The 25,089-nt window shown below is 48.7% G+C and overlaps 1 protein-coding gene, 1 long non-coding RNA gene and 1 pseudogene across 2 annotated transcripts; 2 read left to right on the forward strand and 1 right to left on the reverse strand.

Annotated features, from left to right (window-relative positions):
- The first annotated feature begins 6,918 nt into the window (after nucleotides 1-6,918).
- On the forward strand, nucleotides 6,919-8,558 carry LOC119281873 (annotated as a pseudogene).
- A 9,801-nt stretch (nucleotides 8,559-18,359) lies between these two features.
- Nucleotides 18,360-22,879, reverse strand: LOC119277932. The gene is made up of 3 exons (XM_037559281.1): nucleotides 22,595-22,879; nucleotides 19,597-19,665; nucleotides 18,360-19,013 (listed from the first exon to the last, which is right to left on the reverse strand). The coding sequence occupies exons 1-3, from the start codon at nucleotides 22,727-22,729 to the stop codon at nucleotides 18,672-18,674; spliced, it is 546 nt and encodes a 181-aa protein (XP_037415178.1). The 5' UTR covers nucleotides 22,730-22,879; the 3' UTR covers nucleotides 18,360-18,671.
- Nucleotides 22,880-23,564: 685 nt separating this feature from the next.
- Nucleotides 23,565-24,437, forward strand: LOC119281874. Its single transcript, XR_005138571.1, has 2 exons — nucleotides 23,565-24,027; nucleotides 24,202-24,437. It is a non-coding gene; the product is annotated as an uncharacterized LOC119281874 (long non-coding RNA).
- The last annotated feature ends 652 nt before the right edge of the window (nucleotides 24,438-25,089 follow it).

Raw genomic sequence — 25,089 nt, forward strand, 5'->3', positions numbered from 1 at the left:
TGACCTCAAACAGACCCACTCCAGAAATCCATGGTTGAGCAGAGCGGACATGAAAACCCATGTGGTTGATAAGCTCCACCACCTGCTCACGTACCTGACCCATCTGATGCAAGGGTGGCGCCGACATCACCTCAGCAATCATGAAGCTCTCATGCGAATGAACAATGGGCGATGGAGGCGAGACGAAGGTACGAGGAAGGCGATGAACACCTCCGTCAATGATGTGATGACCCACCGGCACATATCGCTGTAGGTCCAGAGCAAAGTTAGCCATGGGAGGCGGCGATGAAGGAAGCGGGGGCGTTGGAGGAGGCAGAGTAGATGGGGTGCGCGGAGTGCAAGACTGCAGGCAAGTTAATGGCGATGTGATAGGGCAAGCCTGTAGAGGTGGCGGCAGCGCGCGCTTCCCCAAGCAAGGAGAGACCGGCGTATCCGAAATAGGGGGACGCTTCCGTTATGAAAGTTGTTGCAGCTTGGTCGGACTCTACCATTTTTATTTGATGGTATCCAGAGTATGCGTCGAGAAAACACAGCGAGTCGTGTCCTACTGTGGCATCGATGATTTGATCGATGCGAGGGAGGGGAAAGGGATCCTTGGGGCAAGCCGTGTTAAGGTCTTTGAAGTCGACGCACAGGCGCCAGGATTTGTCCTTCTTTGGTGCCATCACCAAGTTTGCCAGCCAATCCGGATGTTTGATAACTCTGATGAATCCGGCCTCAAGTAGCTTGGCTAGCTCTTCCCCCATGGCTTGCTGTTTGGGCTCTGAAAATCGCCTTAGGGTCTGTTTAACAGGTTTGTATCCCTTCAGTATGTTAAGGTTGTGTTCGGCCAATTCGCGTGGGATGCCCGACATGTCCGATGGGTGCCAGGCGAAGATATCCCAATTCTCGCGTAAGAAGTCGCGCAGTGCGGCGTCCATAGCGGGGTTCAACTGTGTCCCGATGGAAGTTGTCTTCATGGGGTCCGTTGGGTGGACTTGGTATTTGACTATCTCAACTGCGGGTTTAAATGAGGTGGACTTGGGTCGCTTGTCGAGTATCACGTCGTCCATGTCCACGGTGGCGCGCAGTATTGTTAATTCTTCTGCCGCTAGGGCTTCGGATAGTGCTTCCAAGGCTAGTGCTGCGGTTTTGTTTTCGGCACGGAGTGCGACATCCGGATCACTAGCTAGAGTGATGATTCCGTTGGGTCCGGGCATTTTAAGCTTCATATACCCATAATGGGATATGGCTTGAAAGCTTGCAAACACGTCCCGCCCTAGAAGGGTGTGATATCCGCTGTTGAAAGGAGCCACTTGGAAGGTGATTTCTTCGGACCTGTAATTCTCTGGGGTGCCGAATACCACATCGAGTGTGATTTTTCCCGCACACCGTGCTTCCCGACTAGGGATAATTCCCCTAAAGGTTGTGCCGCTTTGTTCAATGCGGCTTTTGTCAATCTCCATCTTCTTGAATGTTTCTTTGTAGATTAGGTTTAATCCGCTTCGCCGTCCATGAGTACTTTAGTGAGCCGAAAGCCGTCCACTATTGGGCTGAGGACCAGAGCGGCCGGCGCCCGAACGGACTGGAATTGGGGTTCGTCACTGGCATTGAAGGTTATAGCAGTGTCGTTCCACGGATTTATTTTTGCCACATGGAAAATTTCAGCGGAGCTTCGATGCACTCGCTTGCGCCTATTGTTTGAGGCGAAGGTCTCGAAGACTGTTAGTACCGTATTGTGTTCCTTGGCGGGATGTGGTTCTGCTTTATGGCTGTCGAGGAGATCCTCGCCACTCTTAGCTACCTGCCGGAGTATCCAACATGCTCTAAGGCCATGGGTCGGCGTTGCATCCGGCGTGCTGTGAAGCTTACATGGCCCGTTGAGCCATTCTTCCAATACGGTTCCATGCCCTGGGGCGGGTTTTGGTTTCTTGGGAATTGAGTTGGTCGACTTACGAGAGTTCGGCCGTTTAGTTCGGACAAAGGTTCTGGTGAGAGCCGTACTATCCCAAAATTCTGTTTGGGTCTTCCAGGCACTTTCCATCGCACAGTACTTCTGTACTATGGTTGCCAAGTCCGTAAAGTGCACTATGTCACGACGACTTATAGCATTAAGGAGTCCTTTGTTCGTGCAGTTTCTGCAGAAAAGAGAGACTACGTACTCCTTGTGGCAGTCCTTGACCTTGTTAAAAGCAAGGAGGAATCTGGCCCAGTAACGGTGTACCGTCTCCTAGGGCTCCTGCCTGATACGGGAGAGACGGTTTAAGTCCGAGCGGGCATCGTTGGCTGAATCCAGATTCTGATCCGATCTGATGCCCGGGGGCCCGGGAAGTACCAAGCCTGACAGTTCGGGATCTGGAATATTACCTAATCCCTTCGGCCCAATGCCCGATTCTAAGTCCGGGACCTGGGTCATGTGTTCCTTTGGGTGGGTGTTCGGCTCATAGAGTTCGGTGATCCGGACATAATTTGTCCTTAAAGTTGAGGGGCAACCCACGTGTGGTTCCTCCACTACCGCTATCTCATGGGTGGCCGGCGGGGATCTAATGTCCCTCTGGTCGGGTTTAAGCCCAATCCGGTCATAGTCCGTAGCGACTCCCAAAGCGGCGATGCAATCCAAGAGCTCGTTAAGAGAGGAGAGCTCCATCGGATCCATCTGTTCGGCAAGCTCCGAATCGATGTGAAGGTTATGCGTGACGACCCAAGAGGCCATCGTCGGCGCGACAGCCGATGGGGTGGTCATAATGAAGCCACCAAGCCGGAGAGTCTGGCCTACAGCCAGCACTTCCCCAGAGGTGATGTCGTCCTTGACAACGAGACGAGCCATCGAGCCTTTGCAGCGACGAGATAGAGGAACTCTCAATGAAAGCACCAATGTCGGTGTCAAAACCGGCGGATCTCGGGTAGGGGGTCCCGATCTGTGCGTCTTAGGCTGATGGTAACATGAAGCAAGGGACACAATGTTTACCCAGGTTCGGGCCCTCTCGATGGAGGTAAAACCCTACTTCTTGCTTGATTAATATTGAAGATATGAGTAGTACAAGAGTAGATCTACCACGAGATCGTAGAGGCTAAACCCTAAGAGCTAGCCTATGATGGTATGATTGTAATTGTGATCGGCCTTCTAAGGACCATGCTCTCCGGTTTATATAGACACCGGAGAGCTAGGGTTTACATGGAGTCGGTTACAAGGAAGGAAACATAATATCCGGATCGCCAAGCTTGTCTTCCACGCAAAGGAGAGTCCCATCTGGACACGAGCTGAAGTCTTGAGTCTTGTATCTTGACGTTTCTATAGTCCGTACGATGTATACAGTTCGGTTGTCCGGATACCCCCTTATCCAGGACTCCCTCACCCCCCGTGTGGATCGCCTTTTCAGTTTTGTAAAAAGCAAAAGAAAATGATAAAAACTTCAAAAATCAAAATCCTTCGAGATGTAGTTATGTCACTACATCTATTAGTTAGGAAAATTAAAAAACTTAAATTTGGACATGTTTTGCAAAAAAGTATTATGAAAAAGTAAAACGGCCATATATTTTGCATACGATGTCGAAAAAAACGCATGATGTATCAAAAAAATCAGCACGAAAATCCGCATCCGATTTTGACCGCCGTAGGCCTGTTTGCAAATTTTTAGAATCCTCAAATTCTGAAAAGAAAAAAAGATATGCTCAAATTTCAGTTTTTTTTTGAATTTTGGTTAAATCTGGTCAAACTATGGTCAAACTACTTATTCAAGAAGTATTAGTGGTACTAAATAATTATTCAAGAATTTTAGTGTTACTAAATAATTATTTCAGTATTTTGAATTTTGGTCAAATCTGGTCAAACTATGGTCAAACTATGGTCAAACTACTTAGTCAAGAAATATTAGCATTACTAAATAATTATTGTTTTTTAGAATAATAGTTTCAAACTCCTGAGGGTTAATATGATTGACATCTTACTATTGTTAGTAAAACAACAAGTGCAGACTTGGAAACGAGGGAGAATAGAACCCGAAAGTTAAGCGTGCTCAGGCCGGAGTAGTGAGAGGATGGGTGACCGGCCAGGAAGTTAGATGATTTGGAATGACGAGGGTGATTAGAGATTAGAGGTTAAATTGAGCAGTGATGAGTGGTGATTAGAGATTAAATTGTAAAATAATTCAGAAATTTGAAAATCGAAAACAAATTAAAATAAAAATTCAAAAAATAAAATTTCGTAAAAATAAAAAATTTCCTTAAGTCCCGGTTGGTGTTACCAACCGGGACTAAAGGTGGAGCTCAAGACAGCGGCCATGTGGAGGGCCTTTAGTCCCGCTTCATATAAGAACCGGGACTAAAGGGGGGGGGGGGGTCTTCAGTACCGACCCTTTAGTCCCGGTTCTAGAACCGGGACTAAAGGCCCTATAGAACCGGGACAAATGGGCCTTTTTCTACTAGTGAGAGTTGCATAATCTCATAGTCGGAGGAATATATATTTGACATGAAGAAAGCAGTAGCAATAGAACTGAATGATCATTATGCTTAGCTAACGGATGGGTCTTGTTCATCACATCATTCTCCTAATGATGCGATCCCATTCATCAAATGACAACACATTTCCATGGCTAGGAAACTTAACCATCTTTGATCAACGAGCTAGTCTAGTAGAGGCTTACCAGGGACGCGTGTTTTGTCTATGTACTCACACATGTATCAAGTTTCCGTTTAATACAATTCTAGCATGAATAATAGATGTTTATCATGATATAAGGAAATATAAAATAACAACTTTATTATTGCCTCTAGGGCATATTTCCTTCGGGCCCAACTTCTAGTCACAATTTATAAGATAAGGTATTATTTAGGAAGCTCATGAGAAGGTTAGGAGTATGATTAATAAGCTACACCCGTGGGGTTAAGCCTTCGGTAGCCAAGTAACAACTGACAATTGGCGAAACTTTTGTACGCTAAACTGACAATTCAAGGCATAATCCATTGCTCAGTTGTGAAGTAGTCTAATCCCATTGCTCTAGGTAGAAGTTCAACTTAACAGTCTTCACTAAAAAGTCTGGTATATCGAAACATTGTTTGGACCAGATGACAAACTAATGTGCCTCGAGATCTAGTGGGGGATTGTTGAATTATTAATGGATTTTGGCCTATATAAGACAATAATTCTTGGTTAATCTAGAGGCGCATGTAGATGAATGGCGGGTGGTGGGAAGTTTAGTAGCACCTTTCTAGTTGAGGAGAGTTTAGACCCCGTTTATAAGGGTTGCTCTACCACATGCCATTGGAAGCTTGGAAAGAGAAGAGGTACACGTGTGCTCGTCCTCCGCCGCCGCCCGCCTCGCCACGCCCCCCTTTTGTGCACGCGTCATGTTTCATGAATGAGCCGAGCCCATAACTACGTGCTTTATTTTTGCCTGCCAGGAATGGCTACCCGACGACCTATATAAGGACGCGTTGGCCGGTGCAAGCGACTCAATCTCCCTCCTTGTGCAACCCTAGCCGTTTCTATTGTTCCTCTCACTGTGCTGCTTTCGGTGATCCATCCCGATGACCACGTGCACGGTTGGTCGGGAGAGCAGGTGCCTCCGGAACCCCGTCCTTCGAGATTCTGCCTGAGAGAAGGGCGATAAGGTTTTTGGGGGAGCATCTCGGCGTGACTGCTCCCGATCCGTCCCTGTCTCCGTCCTCTTCTGTTTCGACTAATTCCCCTGCATCGACTCCATGGACGACGACGACGCCATGAAGAAGGCCGCGGAAGAGGCCAAAGCCGCAACGTCTGCTTCGGCCCTTGTCTGGCCTACCGGAGGGTATAATTTGTTCATCCCCTACTTACTCGTTCATGTGTTGGTCGTATATCTTCTCCACATAGTTGTTTTGGTTCTATGTTTTATATGTGCTCACACGTTTAGCTATCGATATGAGTTTCATATTGCGAATGCCATGTTTATGGTTTACTCGTGAATTCGATTAATAAAAAATGTGCTAATATTTCTAGCACATGTGTGGTGACATGGGTCGAGAATTGCTGGTGTGGCTTGATATTGATGCGGACACGCTGCATGTTTAGATAAATGAATAAAATTTAAATTATTCTCTTGGGTATATAGGATAAGATAGGACGCAGTCACCCATAATGCTATTGGACACCTAGCCCTTGGGTGGTCATAATAGATTTGCTTTACCACGATGAGCAAAGGACCGCATACCTACGCATGGGAGTTTGGATGGATGAGATAGATCTAAAGATGAAAATGTATTGTTGGTAGGACTAAACTGGAACCAGAAGAAGCTAGTATAAGATATTAACTAGCCAAAGAACGTCTTACATATTAAGATGGAGGGAGTAAGATACATGTGTCACCCATAATGGTGTTGGATACTTTGGGCAATTGTGCGACCATGCATGCTGTTAACTGCGCTCCAGCATTCCATCGGTGTTACTGCTACGTAATACGGAGTAATGTCGAGTAGTAGAGTGTGTGAACCGTGAACCGTCGACCGTGACATGACATGCGTATTTTTGGAATGGTAAATCAATGCTTCTCCTCTCTAGCACTAGCAGCTGTGTGCTGCAGGCAGAAAAATGAGGAAAGGGGAGCAAAATAATCCTGTACGACCGGTTCGTACGTGCGACCCGGCCGCAAGGGGAGGCTGTCAGGTGGGCCACCCCCACGACGAGCTCTCTCACAAACGGGTCGTACAGGATTCGCCTCCGAAAGGGGATGCATGAGGCCGGCAGAGGTTCACGTGCTGAGGCCCGTGCTTGAGAGGGGAGCCTAGGTGAGCACGCCGCAGCTGATATCAGAACGAATGCTTGCATGGTTTGGGTAATGCAGGATAGAGATCGATCAGGCGCAGTTAATGACGCTGCTCCTCCTTCACCGATCGATGCTCCAAAGGGCTATGACCGCGTAGCGCGTACCAGCTTCAAATTAAAGCACCCACTCCTCCTCGGCGGGAGTCCATGTGCACGTCGCTGCAGCGTCCCCTCTCCTGCAAATATCCGTGTAGTGCTGGACATCCAGAGACAGAGACAGACACACAATGGCCGTAGCAATGCCAGCTGCGTGCTCGCTTCTCCTGCTTCTCCTGCTGGTTGCGCCGCCGGCGCCGGGCTCGTCGGAGGCGGCAGTCCAGCCGAACCCCAAGATCGTCAACTGGGTCACAGACAATGCCCGCGCCTCCACGCCCGACAGCTTCGGCGCCCTCATCTTCGACCTCTCCGTCGGGACGCCGCGGCAGACCCTCTCCTTCGTCATGGACATCACCGAGCAGCTCGTCTGGGCGCAGTGCCGGGAACATGGGTTCAGGCAGTCGCAGGCGCCCACCTTCAGGCCCGGCAGCTCCTTCGCCCCGGTTGGCTGCAACGATACGGCATGTCAGAGCCTGGTCCCCGACGACAACTGCACCCACCCCGGCGACCACTGCAAGTACGCATGGGACTTCCAGCGCCGCGGCAGCGGCGCCATGTCGGGCTACCTCGCCACCGAGACGTTCAGCTTCGGGACCAAGTCCGTCCCCGGCATGGTGTTCGGCTGCAGCGACAACGTCACGGTGCGGGCCCTCGGCGGCGTCTCTGGCTTCGCCGGATTCAGCAGGGGGCCCCTCTCCCTCGTCTCGCAGCTCCACGTCTCCAGGTTCTCCTATTTCATCGACGACAACAGCTTCCTCAGCTTGGGCGACGCGGACGCCGCGCCGGCTATGGGCAACAACAGCACGCCGCTGCTGCCGGCCACGACCAAACAGGATAGTTACCTCTACTACGTCAATCTCACCGGCATTCAGGTCGACGGGGAGCTCCTCGCCGACATCCAGGCGGGGGCCTTCGCCGTCAAGGAAGACGGCTCCGGCGGGGTGTTCCTCAGAACAACGATTCCCTACACCTTCCTCCAAGAGGCCGCGTACAAGGTTCTGAAGCAGGAGCTCGTGAGCAGGATTCGGTCACAGGGCGTAGCTCCGATGAACGCCACGGCCGACGACCTGTGCTTCCTCAAGGAGAACTTCCGCAGCGTTAAGGTTCCAAGGCTAGCGCTGGTGTTCGACGGCGCCGACGCGGCGATGGAGCTCAATGTGAAGAACTACTTCTCCATCTACGACGAATGGCGCACGTGCCTCACCATACTGCCGTCGCCGAACGGCGCGGCGGCCGTCCTGGGCAGCCTGCTGCAGACGGGCAGGACCATGACCTACGACATTCATGGCGACGGCGGCCAGCTGACATTCGAGCCGGTGGCAGCGGGTGGCCCGGACCCGGCGCCGGCCCATGCGCATGCGGGTGCCCCTGCGCCGGCGCATGCGTCGCTCGTCATAACAGCCACTCTTCTGGCCTGGGTGCTCCTCTTCCAGCAGTTCTAGGCTTCTAGCTAGATCATGCGGCAATAATCCTGGAGAAGATCGATGCTGTTAATCGCAGACGATGATGCATGTGTTGTGTTGGTCTACGTGTGTAGTTCTGCGTTGGACATCTGCATGTGTTCGCTACCAAGCTAGCTATCCTCGAGTGCATGTCTTGTTGCTTCTTGCTTCTTGCTTTAGCCATTGTAATCTCAGCTGTTCATGATCCCGCCAGTAAGACATTTATCGATGTTAATTAGTGCTCAGGGCATCTTCAACGCGGACCCTTGGACTGACCTCCGGATTACACGGTCCGTACGTATTTTGTCATCCAATATGATCATGTATCGGTCCGCCGACAAGGTCAGGATGCCGTAAACCCGAGACAAACTGTGGAAAGGGGGGCTTGGTGAGCGTCTTCGCGTCTGACTGCTTTGGCCCACCCAAAAAATTCACCCACATCTCCTGCGTTTTTCATCCAAACGCGTCATGACTGTCATTCAGAAATCTCGGTAAACATCATCCAGAAATCAGTAGGTGTTGCCATGACTGCTTGTCCTCAAAGGATCAGGTGACAGTAGAGTAAAACTCACGGGTGAACAAGTAGTGTCATGGACGACGCATATACATACCCATGGAATTACCGTAAGAAAAATACATCACCGTTGTTATATTTGTCGGACTGTACTCATTATCTTTTAGTACGTTTGGGATTCTTTTCTTCAACAAAGAGCTGTGTGCAGTAATTAGACAGAGAGAAGTTATACTCCCTCCGTTCCAAATTACTCGTCTTGGTTTTAGTTTACGGAGGAAGTACTCCCTCCGTTCGGAATTACTTGTCGTGAAAATGGATGTATCTAGACGTATTTTAGTTTTAAATACATCCATTTCCGAGACAAGTAATTCCGAACGGAGGGAGTAGATAGCACGACCGAATACAAATCCTGCAACCTAAACAACGACGAGCCACCAAAGGATCCCGGCACATGCGCCGGCGACCCGCGACCAAGACAGAGTAGTAGCACCCCAAGCAAGCAAGAACAACAAGGACCACCAACATTTGTCTTCGCATTTTATTGATATTTTGTTTATGAAAGACGATTCTGTGGATTGGCATTTTACGAGGTTTTATGGCTATCCTGGGTGGGACAATAAGCATTTTACGAGGTTTCATGATGCACAGTTGTGTAACTTGGGGACATCTTGGGCTGATCTCTCCAAGTTACCGAAAAAGGCTTTCGCCCCGCTTTATATTATAAAGCAAACCGCCCAAACTAAGCATCCAACAAGGTTCCATACAAGGCCACACACACGCACACGGAGGTCCACCAGGTACACAAATAAGTCATAAGGATCAATGCCGAGGGCACAACACAACAAGCCCTAAAAACACACATCACAACACAAAGCTACCAGACGGCCTAGTCAGGCTCTGGTGGAGGGGGCGGCAGCGGGGGTGGGGGGGGGGCACGCGGATCGCCATCGCCCGAAGGTCGGTGAGGAGGGTGGTGATGACGTCCTGGTCCTGGGGGCGGCTAAGCGGCCGCCAAAGCTGCAAGTAACCACACATTTTGAAGATAGCGTCAGTCGCACGTCGAAGAGGCACCTTCTGAATGACAAGTTTGTTGCGAATGTTCCAAAGCGTCCAGGCGAGGATCCCAACGCGCAACCATCTAATATGGCGGTAGCGAGTAGGGGAGGCGTTGAGTTCCGCAAGTAAGTCGGGGAAGTTGGTATTGCACCACTGTCCACCGACCGTTTCGCGGAAGCAAGCCCACATGAACTGGGCAGCAGAGCACGAGAAGAAGATGTGGTTAGCATCCTCGATCGTGCCACAGATGGGACACCTCCCATCGCCCGGGCTGTTACGCTTGAGGACTTCAACTCCAGAGGGGAGGCGTCTACGGATCCATTGCCACAGGAAGATCGTGATCTTCAGAGGGAGGCGGATGTCCCAGATCAGGCTAAAGGGTTCCGGGGCCGTCGAGGGCGCAATGACGGCGTACAAGGACCTCGTGGAGAAGCGGCCAGACGGCTCAAGGTGCCAAGAAATGGCATCCTGGTCCTCCTCGACGTTCATCGGCATAAGGGCCACGTCTTGGAGGAGGGAGTCCCAAGCAGCCACCTCGAGGGGGCCGAAGGGGCGACGGAAAGCAAGACGCCCTAAGTCAATAAGGGTCGTCTCGACAGAGACCCGAGGGTCGGCCGCAATGGCAAAGAGACCTAGGAATCGCATAGCCAAGGGGGAGTCCCCTAGCCATCGGTCGAACCAGAACAGGGTCGAGGACCCAGAGCCAAGAGAGATGGACGTGCCGATGCGGAGGACGGGCAGAAGCTGGATCACAGACTGCCAAAACTGGGATCCACCCGTACGCTGGCAAAAGGCCAGAGGTTGGCCCCTAAGGTATTTATTATGGATGATGGTAAGCCAGAGGCCTCCCTCCCCATTGGCGATACGCCACAACCAGCGGGTCAGGAGAGCAATGTTCATGCGACGAGATGACAAGATCCCAAGGCCACCCTGGTCTTTGGGTTTGCAAATGTCGGGCCAGCTCACCATATATATGATACTTCTGCTTGTCTCCCTCACCCGCCCAATAGAACCTCGACTGGTATTTAGCGACCTCCTGATGGAGGGTCTCATGGAGGCTGTAGAAGCTCATGAGAAACCAGAGAAGGCTAGCAAGCGAGGAGTTGGTTAGAATCACCCTGGCAGCTTTCGACAGCCATCGCCCCCGTCAAGGTTCAACCCGGTGCTGCATCCTAGTCACCGTCGGGCGGAGATCAACCACGGTGAGCCTGGAGTCACTAATGGGTATCCCCAAGTAGGTCGTGAGGAAGGAACCCAGGCGGCAGTTCAGCCGGTCCGCAATGGACATCGCTTCCTCCGGAGGATAGCCAAGAACCATCACCTCGCTCTTATCGAAGTTAATGGTGAGCCCAGACATCTGTTGGAAACACAAGAGGAGGAACTTTAGGTTGGTGATGTCGGACGCGGAGCCCTCCACCATAACTATGGTGTCATCCGCATATTGGAGGAGGGAGACCCCTCCCCTACCCACAAGGCGGGGGACAACGCCGCGGAGATGGCCACAATCTTTGGCCTTATCAAGAATGACCGCGAGGGCATCGACAACCATGTTGAATAGAAACGGGGAGAACGGATCGCCCTGCCAAACCCCACATAAGGTGGGGAAGTAAGGTCCGATCTCGTCGTTGATGTTAACCGACGTCCGACCGCAGGTGACCAGTTGCATAACGCGGGTCACCCATCGGTCGTCGAAACCCTTACGAAGCAGAACTTCCCGAAGAAAGGGCCAGTGGACAGTGTCGTAGGCTCTGTGGAAGTCCAACTTTATGAAGACCGTGCGGTGGTGTTTGGAGCGAACTTCATGGAGGACCTCGTGAAAGACCAGCACCCCATCCAAAATGAAACGACCTTGGATGAAGGCGGATTGGTTGGGGTGGGTGACAGAGTCCGCAAGAAGGGTCACCCTATTGGCGTACCCTTTAGCCAAGATCCTGAAGATCACATTGATCACCGTGATCGGGCGGAATTGGCGACTGTCGGAGGCCCCCGGTACCTTGGGGATGAGGGTAATGATCCCATAGTTTAGGCGCCCAAGGTCCATGGTCCCACAGAAGAACTCGTCGAAGAGGGCCATGACCTCCGGTTTGATGGTTTGCCAGAACATTTTGAAGAACGAGACTGGCAATCCATCGGGGCCCGGAGCCGAGGAGGGGTTCATGCCCTTGATCGCCGCTAGGACCTCATCCTCCGAGAATGAGGCCACCAAGGAGGCATTGGCCTCGTCGGAAACTAGCTGGGCGCCCAACCAGGTGTCATATCCTTGGGTTGTCATGGGTGATTTTAACGAAATTTTGTATTCCTATGAGGAAGAAAGGGGCAATGCTTGATCAAATATAGTGATGAGAGAATATTGTAACTGTTTGGGAGAGTGTGGTTTGGAGGATATGGGATGTATTGAAGATCCTTTCACTTGGAGGAGAGGCGAAATAAGGGAGAGACTCGATCGTGCAGTACGTAATTTAGAATGGGCGAATAAATTTCCTAGAAACGCAGTCATAAATGAAGAACATGTACATTTGATCATCGTCCTCTCATCCTGGACACAATTTTTTTGATGGCAATATGTTTAATCGTCCGCGGGGATGAGTGAAACAGTTTGAAACTCGATGGCTCCGAGGGGAGACAATTGGGGAAATTGTTCGTACAACATGGGATAAATCAAAGCTGGTGGGCCTTGGACCATCTCTCGCTGAGCATACACAGGCGATGCAGACGGACTTGTATATATGAGATCCTGATACTCTGAAGGGTCCGAAGTGAAGAATTAATAAGTTTAAAAAAGAATTAGAGAAGCTGTGAAGGGGGCCTTTGAATGCAGACTCTCAAACATGACAAAAGGAAATTCTTGTCCTTATTGAAAATCTTTTGGAACAAGAAGAGATTTGCTGGTTACAATGTGGTTGCGCAAACTGGCTCTGCATGGGGACCGTAACACCTATTTGTTCCATAATGCGGCAACGGTCAGAAAGAAGAAAAATCATATCAAGAAACTCCTTGATGATACTGGTGTTTGGGTGCAAGACACGGAGTTGAAGGACCACATTAAGGGGTATTTTCTAACCTTTTTACCTCATAATTTACCAAACCGAACTCCGAGGTTATTTCTCTGGTCGAAAGAAAGGTAACCAGCGAGATGAATGTTGCTCTTCTCGCCCCCTATTCGGTTGAGGAAACCCAGAATGCTCTTTTTGATATCGGTGATTTAAAAGTGCCTGGCCCTGATGGCCTTCATGCTATTTTTTACAAATTATTTTGTTCTATGCTGGGAGATGATCTGACCGAAGAGGTCCTACATACGGTGAATACGTGTTCTATACCGTATGGTTGGAATAATATAGCAATTTGTGATGATCCCAAAGGTAAATTCTCCGGAAAAGCAATCCGGACCACTGAGTTTGTGTAATGTGGTGTACAAGGTTATATCAAAAATGATTGTTGCGCAATTGAAGTTAATCCTATCGGATATTATCGGCCCCACTCAGAGTGCCTTTGTGCCTGAAAGAATGATTACAGATAATATTTTAGTGGCATATGAGTGCTTCCATGGAATTAAAAAGAAAAGAGCGAGAAAAGAGGGTCTATGTGCCATCAAAATGGATATGCACAAAGCGTACTACCGAGTGGAGTGATCTTTTAAAAGGAAATTTTGTCAAAATTAGGATTTCAGGAGAATCGGGTGAATTTGATTATGCAATGTGTATACACTATGGAATACCGTGTTTGTTTTAATGCTGAAGAAACTGAGAGATTTATACCTACTAGAGAATTAAGGCAGGGGGATCCTCTCTTTTCCTATCTATTCATGTTACTTGTTATGTACTGAGGGTTTGACCGCCCTTTTGGCTCATGTAGAGGAGAATGACAATATGATTGGAGTAAAGGTTAGGAGGGATGCCCCACCAATTTCCAATCTTCTCTTTGTCAATGACTCTTTGATCCTTATGCGAGCTAGTGCCATGAATGTGGAGGCTCTGAAATCAATTTTGGATTCTTATTGTGTTGTTATGGTGAGTGTAGAAAAATCAAGCATCTTTTTTAGTCCCAATACGAAAGTGGAAGACAAGGAACAAATTTGCACAACTCTGAATGTAATGACCGAAGCTCTCAGTGACAAATATTCGGGCTTGTCAGCTAACATGGGTATGGATAAGAGTGATTGTTTTCAATCCATGATTGGTCGGATTATCATGAAAATTAGTGGATGGAAAGAAAAATTGTTATCTGCTGGAGGGAAGGAAACTCTCCTCAAGTCTGTTGTTCAAGCTATCCCCACATATGCCATGTCCATCTTTAAAATTCCTCAAAAAAATTGCAAAGGAATAATTGATGTGATGTCACATTTCTGGTGGGGTGACGAGGACAATCCGAGGAGGATGCATTGGATGGGTTGGTGGAAGATGTGTATGCCAAAAGATCAAGGAGATATGGGCTTTCGAGACTTACACTGTTTCAACCTGGCTTTGTTGGCTAAACAAGCATGGCATCTTCTTGGCAATCCTAACTCTTTATGTGTCGCTATCTTGAGAGCTAAGTACTTCCCTGATGGTGACCTGATGAATGCAAGTTTAAAAAAAGGATCCACCTTTACATAGCAATGCATTATGGTGGGAGTCACATCACTAAAAAATGGCTATATTTGGCGAGTTGAAAATGGACAAAATATCGACATTTGGAAAGATGCATGGATTCCGAATTATGCAAATAGGAAAATCATTACTCCTACTCATGTCAAAAGTTTCTAATCTTATTGATCCAGTCACAGATTCTTGGGATGAAGGTTTGGTGAGGCAAACCCTATGGCCCATTGATGCACAACGAGTCCTCGCGATTCCCCTTCTTATTCATAACATGCTGGATTATATTTCTTAGAGTTATACAAAAAATGAGTTCTTCACTGTTCGTTCAGCTTATTTGGTGTAGTGGAACCACCAACATGGAAGGAAATTGTAATACACCAACGGTATAGGACGAACCAATGCCAATCTCATTTGGGGTAAGATTTGGAAATTGTCTTGTCCGATGAAGGTAAAGAATTTTATTGGGCGTAAGTTACATGGAAATCTCCCTTGTCGTGTTACGCTTGCTAATAGACACATGAAAAATTTGCCCACATGCCCATCCTGTTCTAATGGGCCGGAAGATAACAAAGCATGTGTTGTTTCTTTCTTAGAAAGCAAAGGAGGTTTGGAATAAGTTGGAAATGCACGGGGTGATTAACAAAGCTTGTGCTATTGATCGTGCGCGTGAGAAGCTATTGATCGTGCACGTGAGGCGGTCCTTGAGTTCTTATTTCTTATGTCGGACCAGGATTTATCTATTTTTGATATACAGAATGTCCGTGAATTGATTGCCCTAACCACTTGGTACTTATGGTGGGATCAATGTAAGTTGATTCATGAGGGGAAGCTTCAAGATGTGAACCAGACTTCAATGTGGGTTCGTGCTATAACGGCAAATTTTGTCAATGCTCACTCTCCTAATGCCTCCAACAAAATGGGGGGTGGGGGCTGGACTAGATCTCCAGCGGGTTTTGTTATGTTACAATGTGGAGACATCTTTTGAGCATGATATGCTTAGGGGCACAACGGGTGTTGTACTCAGAGTTGGCAAAAAAAATACCACTGTTGATGGAAATTGGAAGATTGATTGACGTGCTGATATTTTGACAGCAGAAGTCTTGACTCTAAAATTTGGCTTGTCTCTTACACAAAAAACGGGTTGTATTCGTCTTGTTATTAACTCTGATAATACGAAATCATTGATACAATGAAGAATGGTGGACGATCTGCGGAAGCGGCGACGACGGTTTTTGATTGCTATTTTTTGTCTTGTGATTTTCCTCACTAGTTTTGAAGGAGGGAATAAGGTTGCTCATGAACTTGCTAGGTTAGTGAAATTTTCCGTAACAAGGAATTGGTTTGAGGAGCCCTTGAATGATATTGCAGCTCTTCTTATACACAATGTAACCGTTATTTGCAACTAAATAAGGTTTGTTATATTTCGAAATAAAAAACAAGGACCATCAACAAGCACGAAAAAGCATAGATTATGCACCGAAGGACAAGCCCACTTAATATATATTCTGGACAATGCTCATTATCCAACGCTTGCTCACATCAGAACTACAATCTTCAGTTCTTTTTTTTTCTGCTTGCACCTCCGATTAGAAAGGAGACGGCGGTACCATCGACGCCATCGACTGATGTGTCGATCCGTCCACTCTGACTGTGTTCGATGCGCCTGCTTAACTAGCCTTGCTCCATGTCGTCACCCTGCTTCGCCAGCGCCTCGTCGAGCTCCCGGATCACCTCATCGGCAGACGCGATGTCCGCCAGAAACTTCTCAGCGGTCTCCCGATGCCTGGCGTTCACCGAGCTGAACCGCGAGCTGAGCGGAGGGATAGTGCGCGGCTCCGGGAGCTTGCGCTTCGTCCCCGCCGGCGGTAGCTTCTGTTGACGACGGACCAGGCGGTCCATGGCCACTACCGCGTCCATCCTCTCTTCTCGTCGACTTCCTTCGCTTTCGCTGCCGCTGGGTGTTGCTGCGTTTGCTCGACGCACGGTGTGGGGCTTCGTGATCGCTTCGTTGCTTTATAACAACACAGGGTGCCGAGCCGAGCCGATCCCGACTAAGACTCCGAGTCTGACTAGGAATTCCACATGTGCAAAGTTAAAAAAAGAAGGGAATCGTTTGGCAACGCCGGTCGCGGCCACGCGCAAACGCGCCAGCGACTCGCCTAGCGACACGTAGGATTGGAGGGCCCGCCCATGTGCGTCTTCTTCCTCCTGCCTTTTCTCTTCTTCCTCTCGGCCATCTCTCTCTTCTCTCTCCCCGTTGCCATGGTCAACCCATCGCCCACGCCGGAGGCCTCCCAGGGCCGCCGCCGTCATGAGAATCAGCCGATCTGGCCGCCCTCGACCAGATCCGCGCGGATCCGCATGCATCGGAGCTCTGCCTACCTCGCCGGACCCGGCCACGCTGGAGCCGCAACCAGCCATGGCAGACTACAGCCCGCGGCGAAATTTTGCTGGAACCGGTTGTAACAAATTCACTCGCCGGTGGTAGCAAAAATCTACTACGGTTGCAGCAAAACGGCGTCATCGTCATCGCGGGGTCACAGCTGAGATAAGAAGTTTGAAGCTTTTTTCAATGCGGTTGTAACTTTTGTAACTGTCGGTTGCAACTTTTCGTTTTTCGTCCATGGCTTCGATTCCACGGTTGAAACTTTTTTTATAGTCGGATGAAGCTTTTTTCGTCGCTAGATGAAGGTTTTTCTGTCAACGGTTGTAACTTTTCTTGGTCATCCATGGCTCTAGTCGTATACTGGTTGAAGCTTTTTCCGTAGCCGGTTGAAGCTTTTTCTATCGCTAGTTGTAGCTTTTTTGGTCGTTGGTTGTAGCACTGGGCATCTTCCCCGGTGCTCGATTTTTTGTTTGCAAGATGCACACCGGGGATGAGCGGCGGCGAGCATGCCGGCGAGCTTCAGTCGTTGCAACCGGAGTTACAACGGTCTCAACAAAAGCTTCAACCGCGGGGTGGGGCTGTTGCACGGGGCAAAGCAACAACGGCGAGCGGCTAGCAGTTACAATGTTGCTGCAGCAGCGACGGCGAGCGGCTACGGCGACCGGCGGCGAGCACGGCGACGAGTACGGAGACGAGGACGACCGGGGGCGGGGGGGAGGGGAGAGGGGAGGGGCTGCGCAACGCTTGGAGCGGCGGGGGCGGTAGGAGGCGCGACGCCGTGGTGCGAGGTAGAAGACGATAGGGTGAACTTGTTCAGCCGGATCCAACGGCCCACTCGCTCAGATCCAACGGCCGCGGTGCGACCGGACCAACAGTTGGGCCGGCGCACCGGCGCAGATCGTTGCCCAAAAAAAAGGAATTCCACATGTGCACGTGTGCCTAGTTTCCCTTCTCCTTAGCGTGCAGAGATGGGTCGGTTTGTGCGCTGGAGAAGGGCTTTGGCAATGTCACTATGGAAACTGATTGCCAATGAGCGTGCTCGTTGTGGCATCAGGGAGATGATCGGTCTGCTGTAGGCCACATCTTCAGAGAGATGAGATCATATCTCTCGAATCTGCAGGGATTTACTTTTGTTTTTGTCAGTAGGAGTGCTAACTTTGCTGCACACTTGTGTGCTAAGGAGGCACCTAGGCTGGAGACAAGATCAAGTCGTGTCTGCGTGTGTGCAAACAGAAGTTGAGCCGCAAGCTTAACTAAAATGCCAAGAGGGCGGTCTTCAAAAAAAAAGTGAAAAGGAGAGAAGATGCAACCGTCAGTCCGTCACTATCCCACGGCCATTTGCATATTGCTACCCTCATGCCCTCCAGGCGTCCCCGTCGAAGCCATTCACTCAGACCATTTCTGTTATGCAACCTGCTGCGCTACTAACATGTTACACGTGCAATTGCAAATAAGAAATCATAAGCTAGAGAGGTAAAAGCTCATAAGTAGGAACACCACGGCACACATCACATATAGGTTCTGAACTTCATCATGATTCACCAAGCAAAAGGGTGCAAACTTGCAATTCGGATGAACCTCCACACCTGACAGGCAGGCACAACAGACGCTGAAGTTTTCACAAGCTAACCTGAAGCTGTCGTGTCTCCTTCACATGTTTTCGCCAACCTGTACTTATAGGTTTACCTATGTTCTAACCATATAGTAAGTACTATACTCCTGCTACCTTACCGTACTGTGTTTCCTGTTTTTACAATTTCACCCACCTTTACTCATTGACCAAATACTCGTTACTCTCAGTGACTTTTCTCCTAGAGTGTTCACATCACTCCATCATCATTACATAAGCTAGGCAACCAAGAAACAGACCCTCTCCTTCGTTTGCCACGTGATGCTCAATGATGGACATGGAGGATATGCATACAGCTTCAACTTTTGCCTTACGAAGACAGGTCTTGCTGAGTTCACTTTTCAGTGCATCAATCGACTCTTCGAGTTCGATGACCTTCCTTGTTCCTGATCTGATATGTTTTATACTGTCTGAATCGGGCTCCTTTGTCTTCTGCTTCAGCTTTGAAAGCCTGTCATCAATAGAGGCCTTTCTAGCTTGTAGCATCTTGATTTCAGACTGATAAAAAGCTTCCTCAATTATGACGTTCCGATACTCCTGAAGTACAAATGATCAAAGAATAAGAACAATTAGAACGTGTTCTATCTGACAACAAAGAATGAGAACAACCAATGCGTTAGAATCAGTTTGGGAATGAGAACAACCAATGTTTTTTCTGGGCACAATCAGTTTGGGAATTCAAGTATATTCCCAGCCTCTAACCAGCCAGGTTATGTTTTTGAGCACCATATGCAGTTGGGGGGAGGGAGCCTTGGCAATTTTCAGCAGACATGGATGAGTGTTCAGAGAACTGGTCAGGGGACAGATCATGGCAATTTTGGAACTGGTTTTGTAAGTGTAGGTGCTAGTAGCAATGCTAATGGAAATTTTGAGACTGGGTACATGGGTGCTGGAAATAGTTGCAATGCTAAAGAGAATTTTCGGACTGGTTTTGTTAGTGCTGAAGCATGTAGTAATGCTAATACTGATGCTAGTAGGCCCCCTTTCATCTGCTATAAGTGTGAACTCCCTGGGCACGGAGTTAAGGACTGTAAAACTATGTTGTTTTGTGTTAATTGCACTAAACGAGATTCTCATCTATCCCGCAAATGCATTCTGCTGACGCAGCCCAATGTTTTACCTCATCAAGTTGAAAGACGGTCTGGTATGCCCTTTCAATCTCCTCCTCAGTTAACTTTTCAATCTCCACCTGAGTTCAAAAAAAGAAACAATTTAACCTATCAAGTCAGAAAGCAAATAAGGTTAAATCAAAATCAGAACGCAATCACATGGAATTATTTGGTGGGAATCTCTTCAGCTAGTCTCCTACAAGATCCCTGGCGAACACACTTCAGAGAACAGGAAAAATTCAGAGAACGGAGAACAGAGAGACAGTTTTGGCGATGCGTAACACCCTTCAAACTTGACCAATCTTTTTGGCTCTTTCCTTTTTTTTTTGCGTTTACCAAACTTGACCAAATCCTAAGCTGCGCACGTGCCTTTTCTCCCATACCATCCCATGGACTAAATCATGTGAAGCGAGATCCTAATCTTACGGCACTGTCAACCGTGTACAGGCACACATTCATACTTCTACTTATTTGATGCAAGGACTAAACAAGCTATGACACGAGGTAAGCATGATCGTGCGATACAAAACCTGATCAAAGGAAAATAAATGGGACAACAGACCTAACACTTAAATTATCTCCCTTAAGTTTGTTGTTCTTGAGCCACTGCTTTCATCCCAATCTTCTTTCTCATTTGAGAGAACTTCAGTTTTCCAAGTACATTTGGAATGATGTCAGCCAACTCCTCGTCAGTTATGACATGTTCAAGCACGATCTTTTCCGACTAAACACACTCACATATGAAGTGATAGCGTGCATCGATATACTTGCTTCTACATGACGAACATGATTTTTGCTCAACGAGATTGCTGACTGATTGTACACCTTCAGCATTACTTCCACCGCTTCTTCATCGAGCAGACCACTCAGCAGACGTTCCAACCAAATTCCTTGGCATGCTGCTGCCGTTGCAGCAACATATTCTTCTAAACACAAGAAGAGAGCAGCAATATTTTGCTTCTGATAAACCCAGCTAACAGGATTCGAACCGATATAAAAGATCACACCCAAGGTACTCTTCCTGTCATTTCTGTCACCGGCCAAATCACTGTCACTGAACCCATTGATTTGCAGTTGATCTGCTGCTTCTTTCTTATAACCGTAGTCATAATTCAGTGTGCACACACATGCCGCAGTACATGCTTCACTGTAGTCAGATATTTCTTCAGTTGGTCTCTCCATAAACCTGCTTACTATTCTGACGGCAGAACATATATCCAGGTATGTATGCACAAGGTAACACAGACTTCCAAAAATGCTACGGTAATCAATTGCATCAACAGGGAGGCTATCACTTACTTTACTTAGCTTCAACTTTGGCTCAATTGGAGATGAATCCGAGTTGCAGTTCCCTATGCCACAGCGACCCAGAATCCTTCAAATATATGCCGACTGGCAGAGCGTGATACCTTGAGAGGACTGCTTCACTTCCATCCTAGATCACTCATACTAACTTTCCTCTTGATCCGCACTTTGAAGTCATTGATCACCTCTTCCTTCTCTCGGTTATGACCAGATCATCTACATATACCCCAACCAGTAGCTTTGAGTTACCATGGTTCCTCTTGTAAACCGCTGGATCAATTCTCAAAGCCAAGGGTAATGAGAGTCTTGTCTAAATTGGCGTTCCAGACACGTGGTTCCTGCGGCAGCTTGTACAAGGCCTTGCAAAGTCTTAGTATATTGCTCATTTCCTTTCACAACAAAACCTGGAGGCTGAGAAACAAACACCTCTTCTTCCAATTCTCCATTCAGAAAACCTGGAGATTGAGAAACAAACACACCTTCTTCCAATTCCCCATGCAGAAACCAGTGAAGTGAGGCGTCTCTTCACTTCCAATTTATTACCCTGAATTCTCCTGCACGATCAGTTCTCAGCACCTTCGATTTGTGTCCTGATTCGAGCTCTGCTGCAGCCTGAAACTTCACTGTAGCTGCAGCTGCCTCATTTTTACTTCTGAGGAGGAACACCCACATATACCGTGCAGGTCATCAACTAGAAGCAGAAAGTATTTCTTCCTTCCATGTGTTTCTGGTATAATGGGGCACAGAGGTCACAGTGCAGAAGTCCATGTGGTTGATCAGCTCAGAAATTTGCTTGGGATGGGAACATCGCCGCTGCTTCCCTAACATACAGCCATCACAAGTCCTTTCTTGCTTGTCCAGGAGAGGCAGTCCAAGCACCACCCCCTCTTGAAACATCTTCTTGGGATAGATGGAATTTATGTGCGCAGACCTAGCATGCCAGTGCCACACCTCCTCGTCGTGCACCGACTGCATACACACCGACTCCACATGATTAACATGGAGATAGTACATCCTGTTTCTGGCTTGGTTTACCTTGGTGAAAATGTTCCGCTGCCGATCAAACAGACATTGCCCCATCCTCAACTTCAGTCTTGCATCCGACCTCATCCAATTGGCCTATAATGATTATATTAATCCACAACCTGGCGATATAATACACACCTGTGAGAATTCTGTGCTCACCAAAGTGTCAACACAACTCCACGGCCACATATTACCACTGCAGATCCATCTCCAAAACGAATTGTCTGACTGACTTGTCCAGCTCGGCGAACTTGTCAACTCTGCCTGTCATATGATTGTTGGCGCCAGTGTCTAAGCACCAACTGACATGGTGCTCTCCCATGAGCTGAGGCACATATCAGCATGCGTATCGTTCGTTATATGTGTCGATGGACTCAAACTGATGGAAATAAAACCCTGAATCATCATTTCTGAACTCTCGCCATCAAAATTTCACTCCCTTCACTCTAAATCTGACATCCCAACCCTCGACACCAAACTTCGTGCCACAGCGCACAATCACATTCTCCAAACAACCTACCCAACTCCACAACGCGGCATGCCCCACCCTCCCAGGCCAGAGGCCGCCTGCCCGCAAGCGAGCGAGACGCGGGGCCACGAGGCCATCTACCGAGAGCGGAGCGGCCTGAATACGGGGCGTGTGAGACCTCGGAGATGGGAGATGGGGAGTGGACGCACCTTCGGGACGAATTGCTCCGTGGGGGGAGGTGGCTGCGGGGCGGAACCCCCACCCTCGCTGAGGCGCCGCCTCTCCTCGCGGGATCTCCGGCACAAGGCCCTGGAGCGAAGACGGTGGCGCTGGATCCTCGCCATGGCATGGGTGAAGTGGCTGTGCACCTGCGGCCTGTCGCGGGGTCTGGTGGAATGGAATGGGGGGAGGGGCCGAGGGGGTTTGTTGTGACCGTCTCCTCTGTCACACAGCTACTACTCTGTCACACAGCTATCATGGGGAAGAAGAAGAAGGTCGTGCCGTGGGGACGAGTTTTTTTTTTTCTTCTGAAAGAGTGGGGACGAGCATTAAACACTTCCATTGTGTGCTGCGGGCCGTCCGTTTAGCCCGTGCCACGTGCCAGGCGTATTTTTAAAATCTAATGAACATATTTTTAAAATCTATTGACAAAATCGACTTAAATAATGTGAAAATCTTATATTTTAAAAATATTTTTTTACGTGCCTTATATGAATGTTCATATATTTGAAATGAAATCTTCACTTTATATTTAATAAATGTTACCGTATACAACAAAATGTATTTATGTGATGTTAAATTTTTTGTCATGCAACTGTAGCCCCTCATTAGAGTTTCTCTTTCCCTCTCTCGACTACAGCGGCTAGGGCACGTCCTCTCCAATAAACCCGGGCATGGACAACCCGGCCCGGCAGCCCGACCCGACCCCGGCCCGAAAAACCCGGGCCGGGCCGGGCCGGGCTTGTGTTCGGGCCGGGCTCGGGCTTGGAAAACAGAGCATGGCTAGTTTTTGGGCCGGGCTCGGGCTCCAAAATTAAATCGAACGAAAGCCCGGCCCGACCCGAGCATTTGCTGCGAAGAGGCTGAGAAGCAGCGATCCAGCCCAACAGGCTGCCCTTTTAGCCCACAAATCACCTAACCCTAATGCCTACCCCATCGCTCCCCGCTCCCGCACCCGCACGCACACCCCGACCAGTCCACCTTCCTCGATCCCCCTCAACTGGTGGCGGCGATGCAAGTCCCCGGCACTGCCCCGACTATGGCGAGGCCCCGGCGCTGATGTACCTCGTCGGCCTGACGAGCGGCTGCTGCGGCCGCAGCCCTGACCAGTCCATCGTCCTCGAGACCCAAGTGCCCAATCTCCTCGACCTGATCCTCCTCTAGGGCCACGCATCGGCGGCGCTTGCTCCCCATCAGACGGCGGTGCTCCCTCGGTCCCTCCCCATTCGACTGTGGCGCTCCCTCCCCATCTGACGGCGGCGCGCCCTCCCCATCGGGGGCATAAAAGTGTCTATTGTTGTTTCATATTAACATCACCGTTGTACACGTTACCATTGATTCTTGTATTGTTTGTTTTGTAGAAATGAGCACCACAGGAGGTGGACCTTCAAGTTCTCATGCAGATGAGTTGTCTTGAGATTCGGTTTGTATTCATTCATGTCATTGCTCATTTCTATCTAACTTACTATCTTGTCTTGTTTACCATATATCAGTTATGCACTCCTTTACTACCTTGTTTTGTTTGTTAATATCAAACTTGCTTCCGTGTTTCATGCCATTCCTATTTTTCTTATTTTCAACTTGTGCTTTCATCCAGGAAAATGATGAAGTTGACATAGCTTGATGGAACAAGGAAGAGATGGATGATTCAAAGGAGTCATCAGCTTGTGGCATTGAACTTGATATTTGATATCTTTATTATGTAATCGACTTGTTGAACCATGTTGCAGACTTGTCAAACTATGTTGCTTGTGGACTTATTGAACTATATATGCTGTTGTTTGTGGAATGCAGCTGTTTTGTGAAATATGTATATGCTGCTGTTTTGTGAAATATGATGCTGTTACTTAAAGATCACATGTACATACCGTGCTACTGTTTATAATGTTGTTGTTTGCTGAAATGTGTTGTTTCTGTAACTTGGTGCACATCAAGATCATGAGTTTTCGGGCTTCGGGCCGGGCTACGGGCTTCGGGCTTTTCAGCCGGGCTGGGCTCGGGCTTGTAAACGTGATTTTTTGTCGGGCTTTTTTCGGGCTCGGGCTTTACATTTTAGCACCGGGCTTTCTGGAGCCCGGCCCGAAACCGGCCCGGCCCGAGAGATGCCCGTGTTTACTCTCCAAGCTTTGTCAACAAGACCGTGGGTCCATCTCCCTTCTGTCTGCCACACACACGCGACCAGTGACAGGGAAGGGGGTACTAGTGCCTCAGCTCTGGTTAGTAATTTAGTTTTTTTTTGCATAGGCGTTTAGGATGATAGTGGCACTTCATCTTCAAGTTGGTCTTGAGGGCTCTGATCCTTCTCAAGTTCGTCATGACGAAGCTCCTACTTAGATTCCTCCTACCTCCTTTGGGCGGTGAGGTTAGGTGTTTCTTGTTGTCTATGCGACGACGAGATTTGGTGTAAGACACTTTAGATCAATTCAAGGGTTCAAGGACGACAAATTGCGGCTCTGGGATGCTGCTCCTTAGGGGCACGTGCACG

This window comes from Triticum dicoccoides, chromosome 3B (assembly GCF_002162155.2).
Source record: "Triticum dicoccoides isolate Atlit2015 ecotype Zavitan chromosome 3B, WEW_v2.0, whole genome shotgun sequence".
Classification (NCBI taxonomy): domain Eukaryota; kingdom Viridiplantae; phylum Streptophyta; class Magnoliopsida; order Poales; family Poaceae; genus Triticum; species Triticum dicoccoides.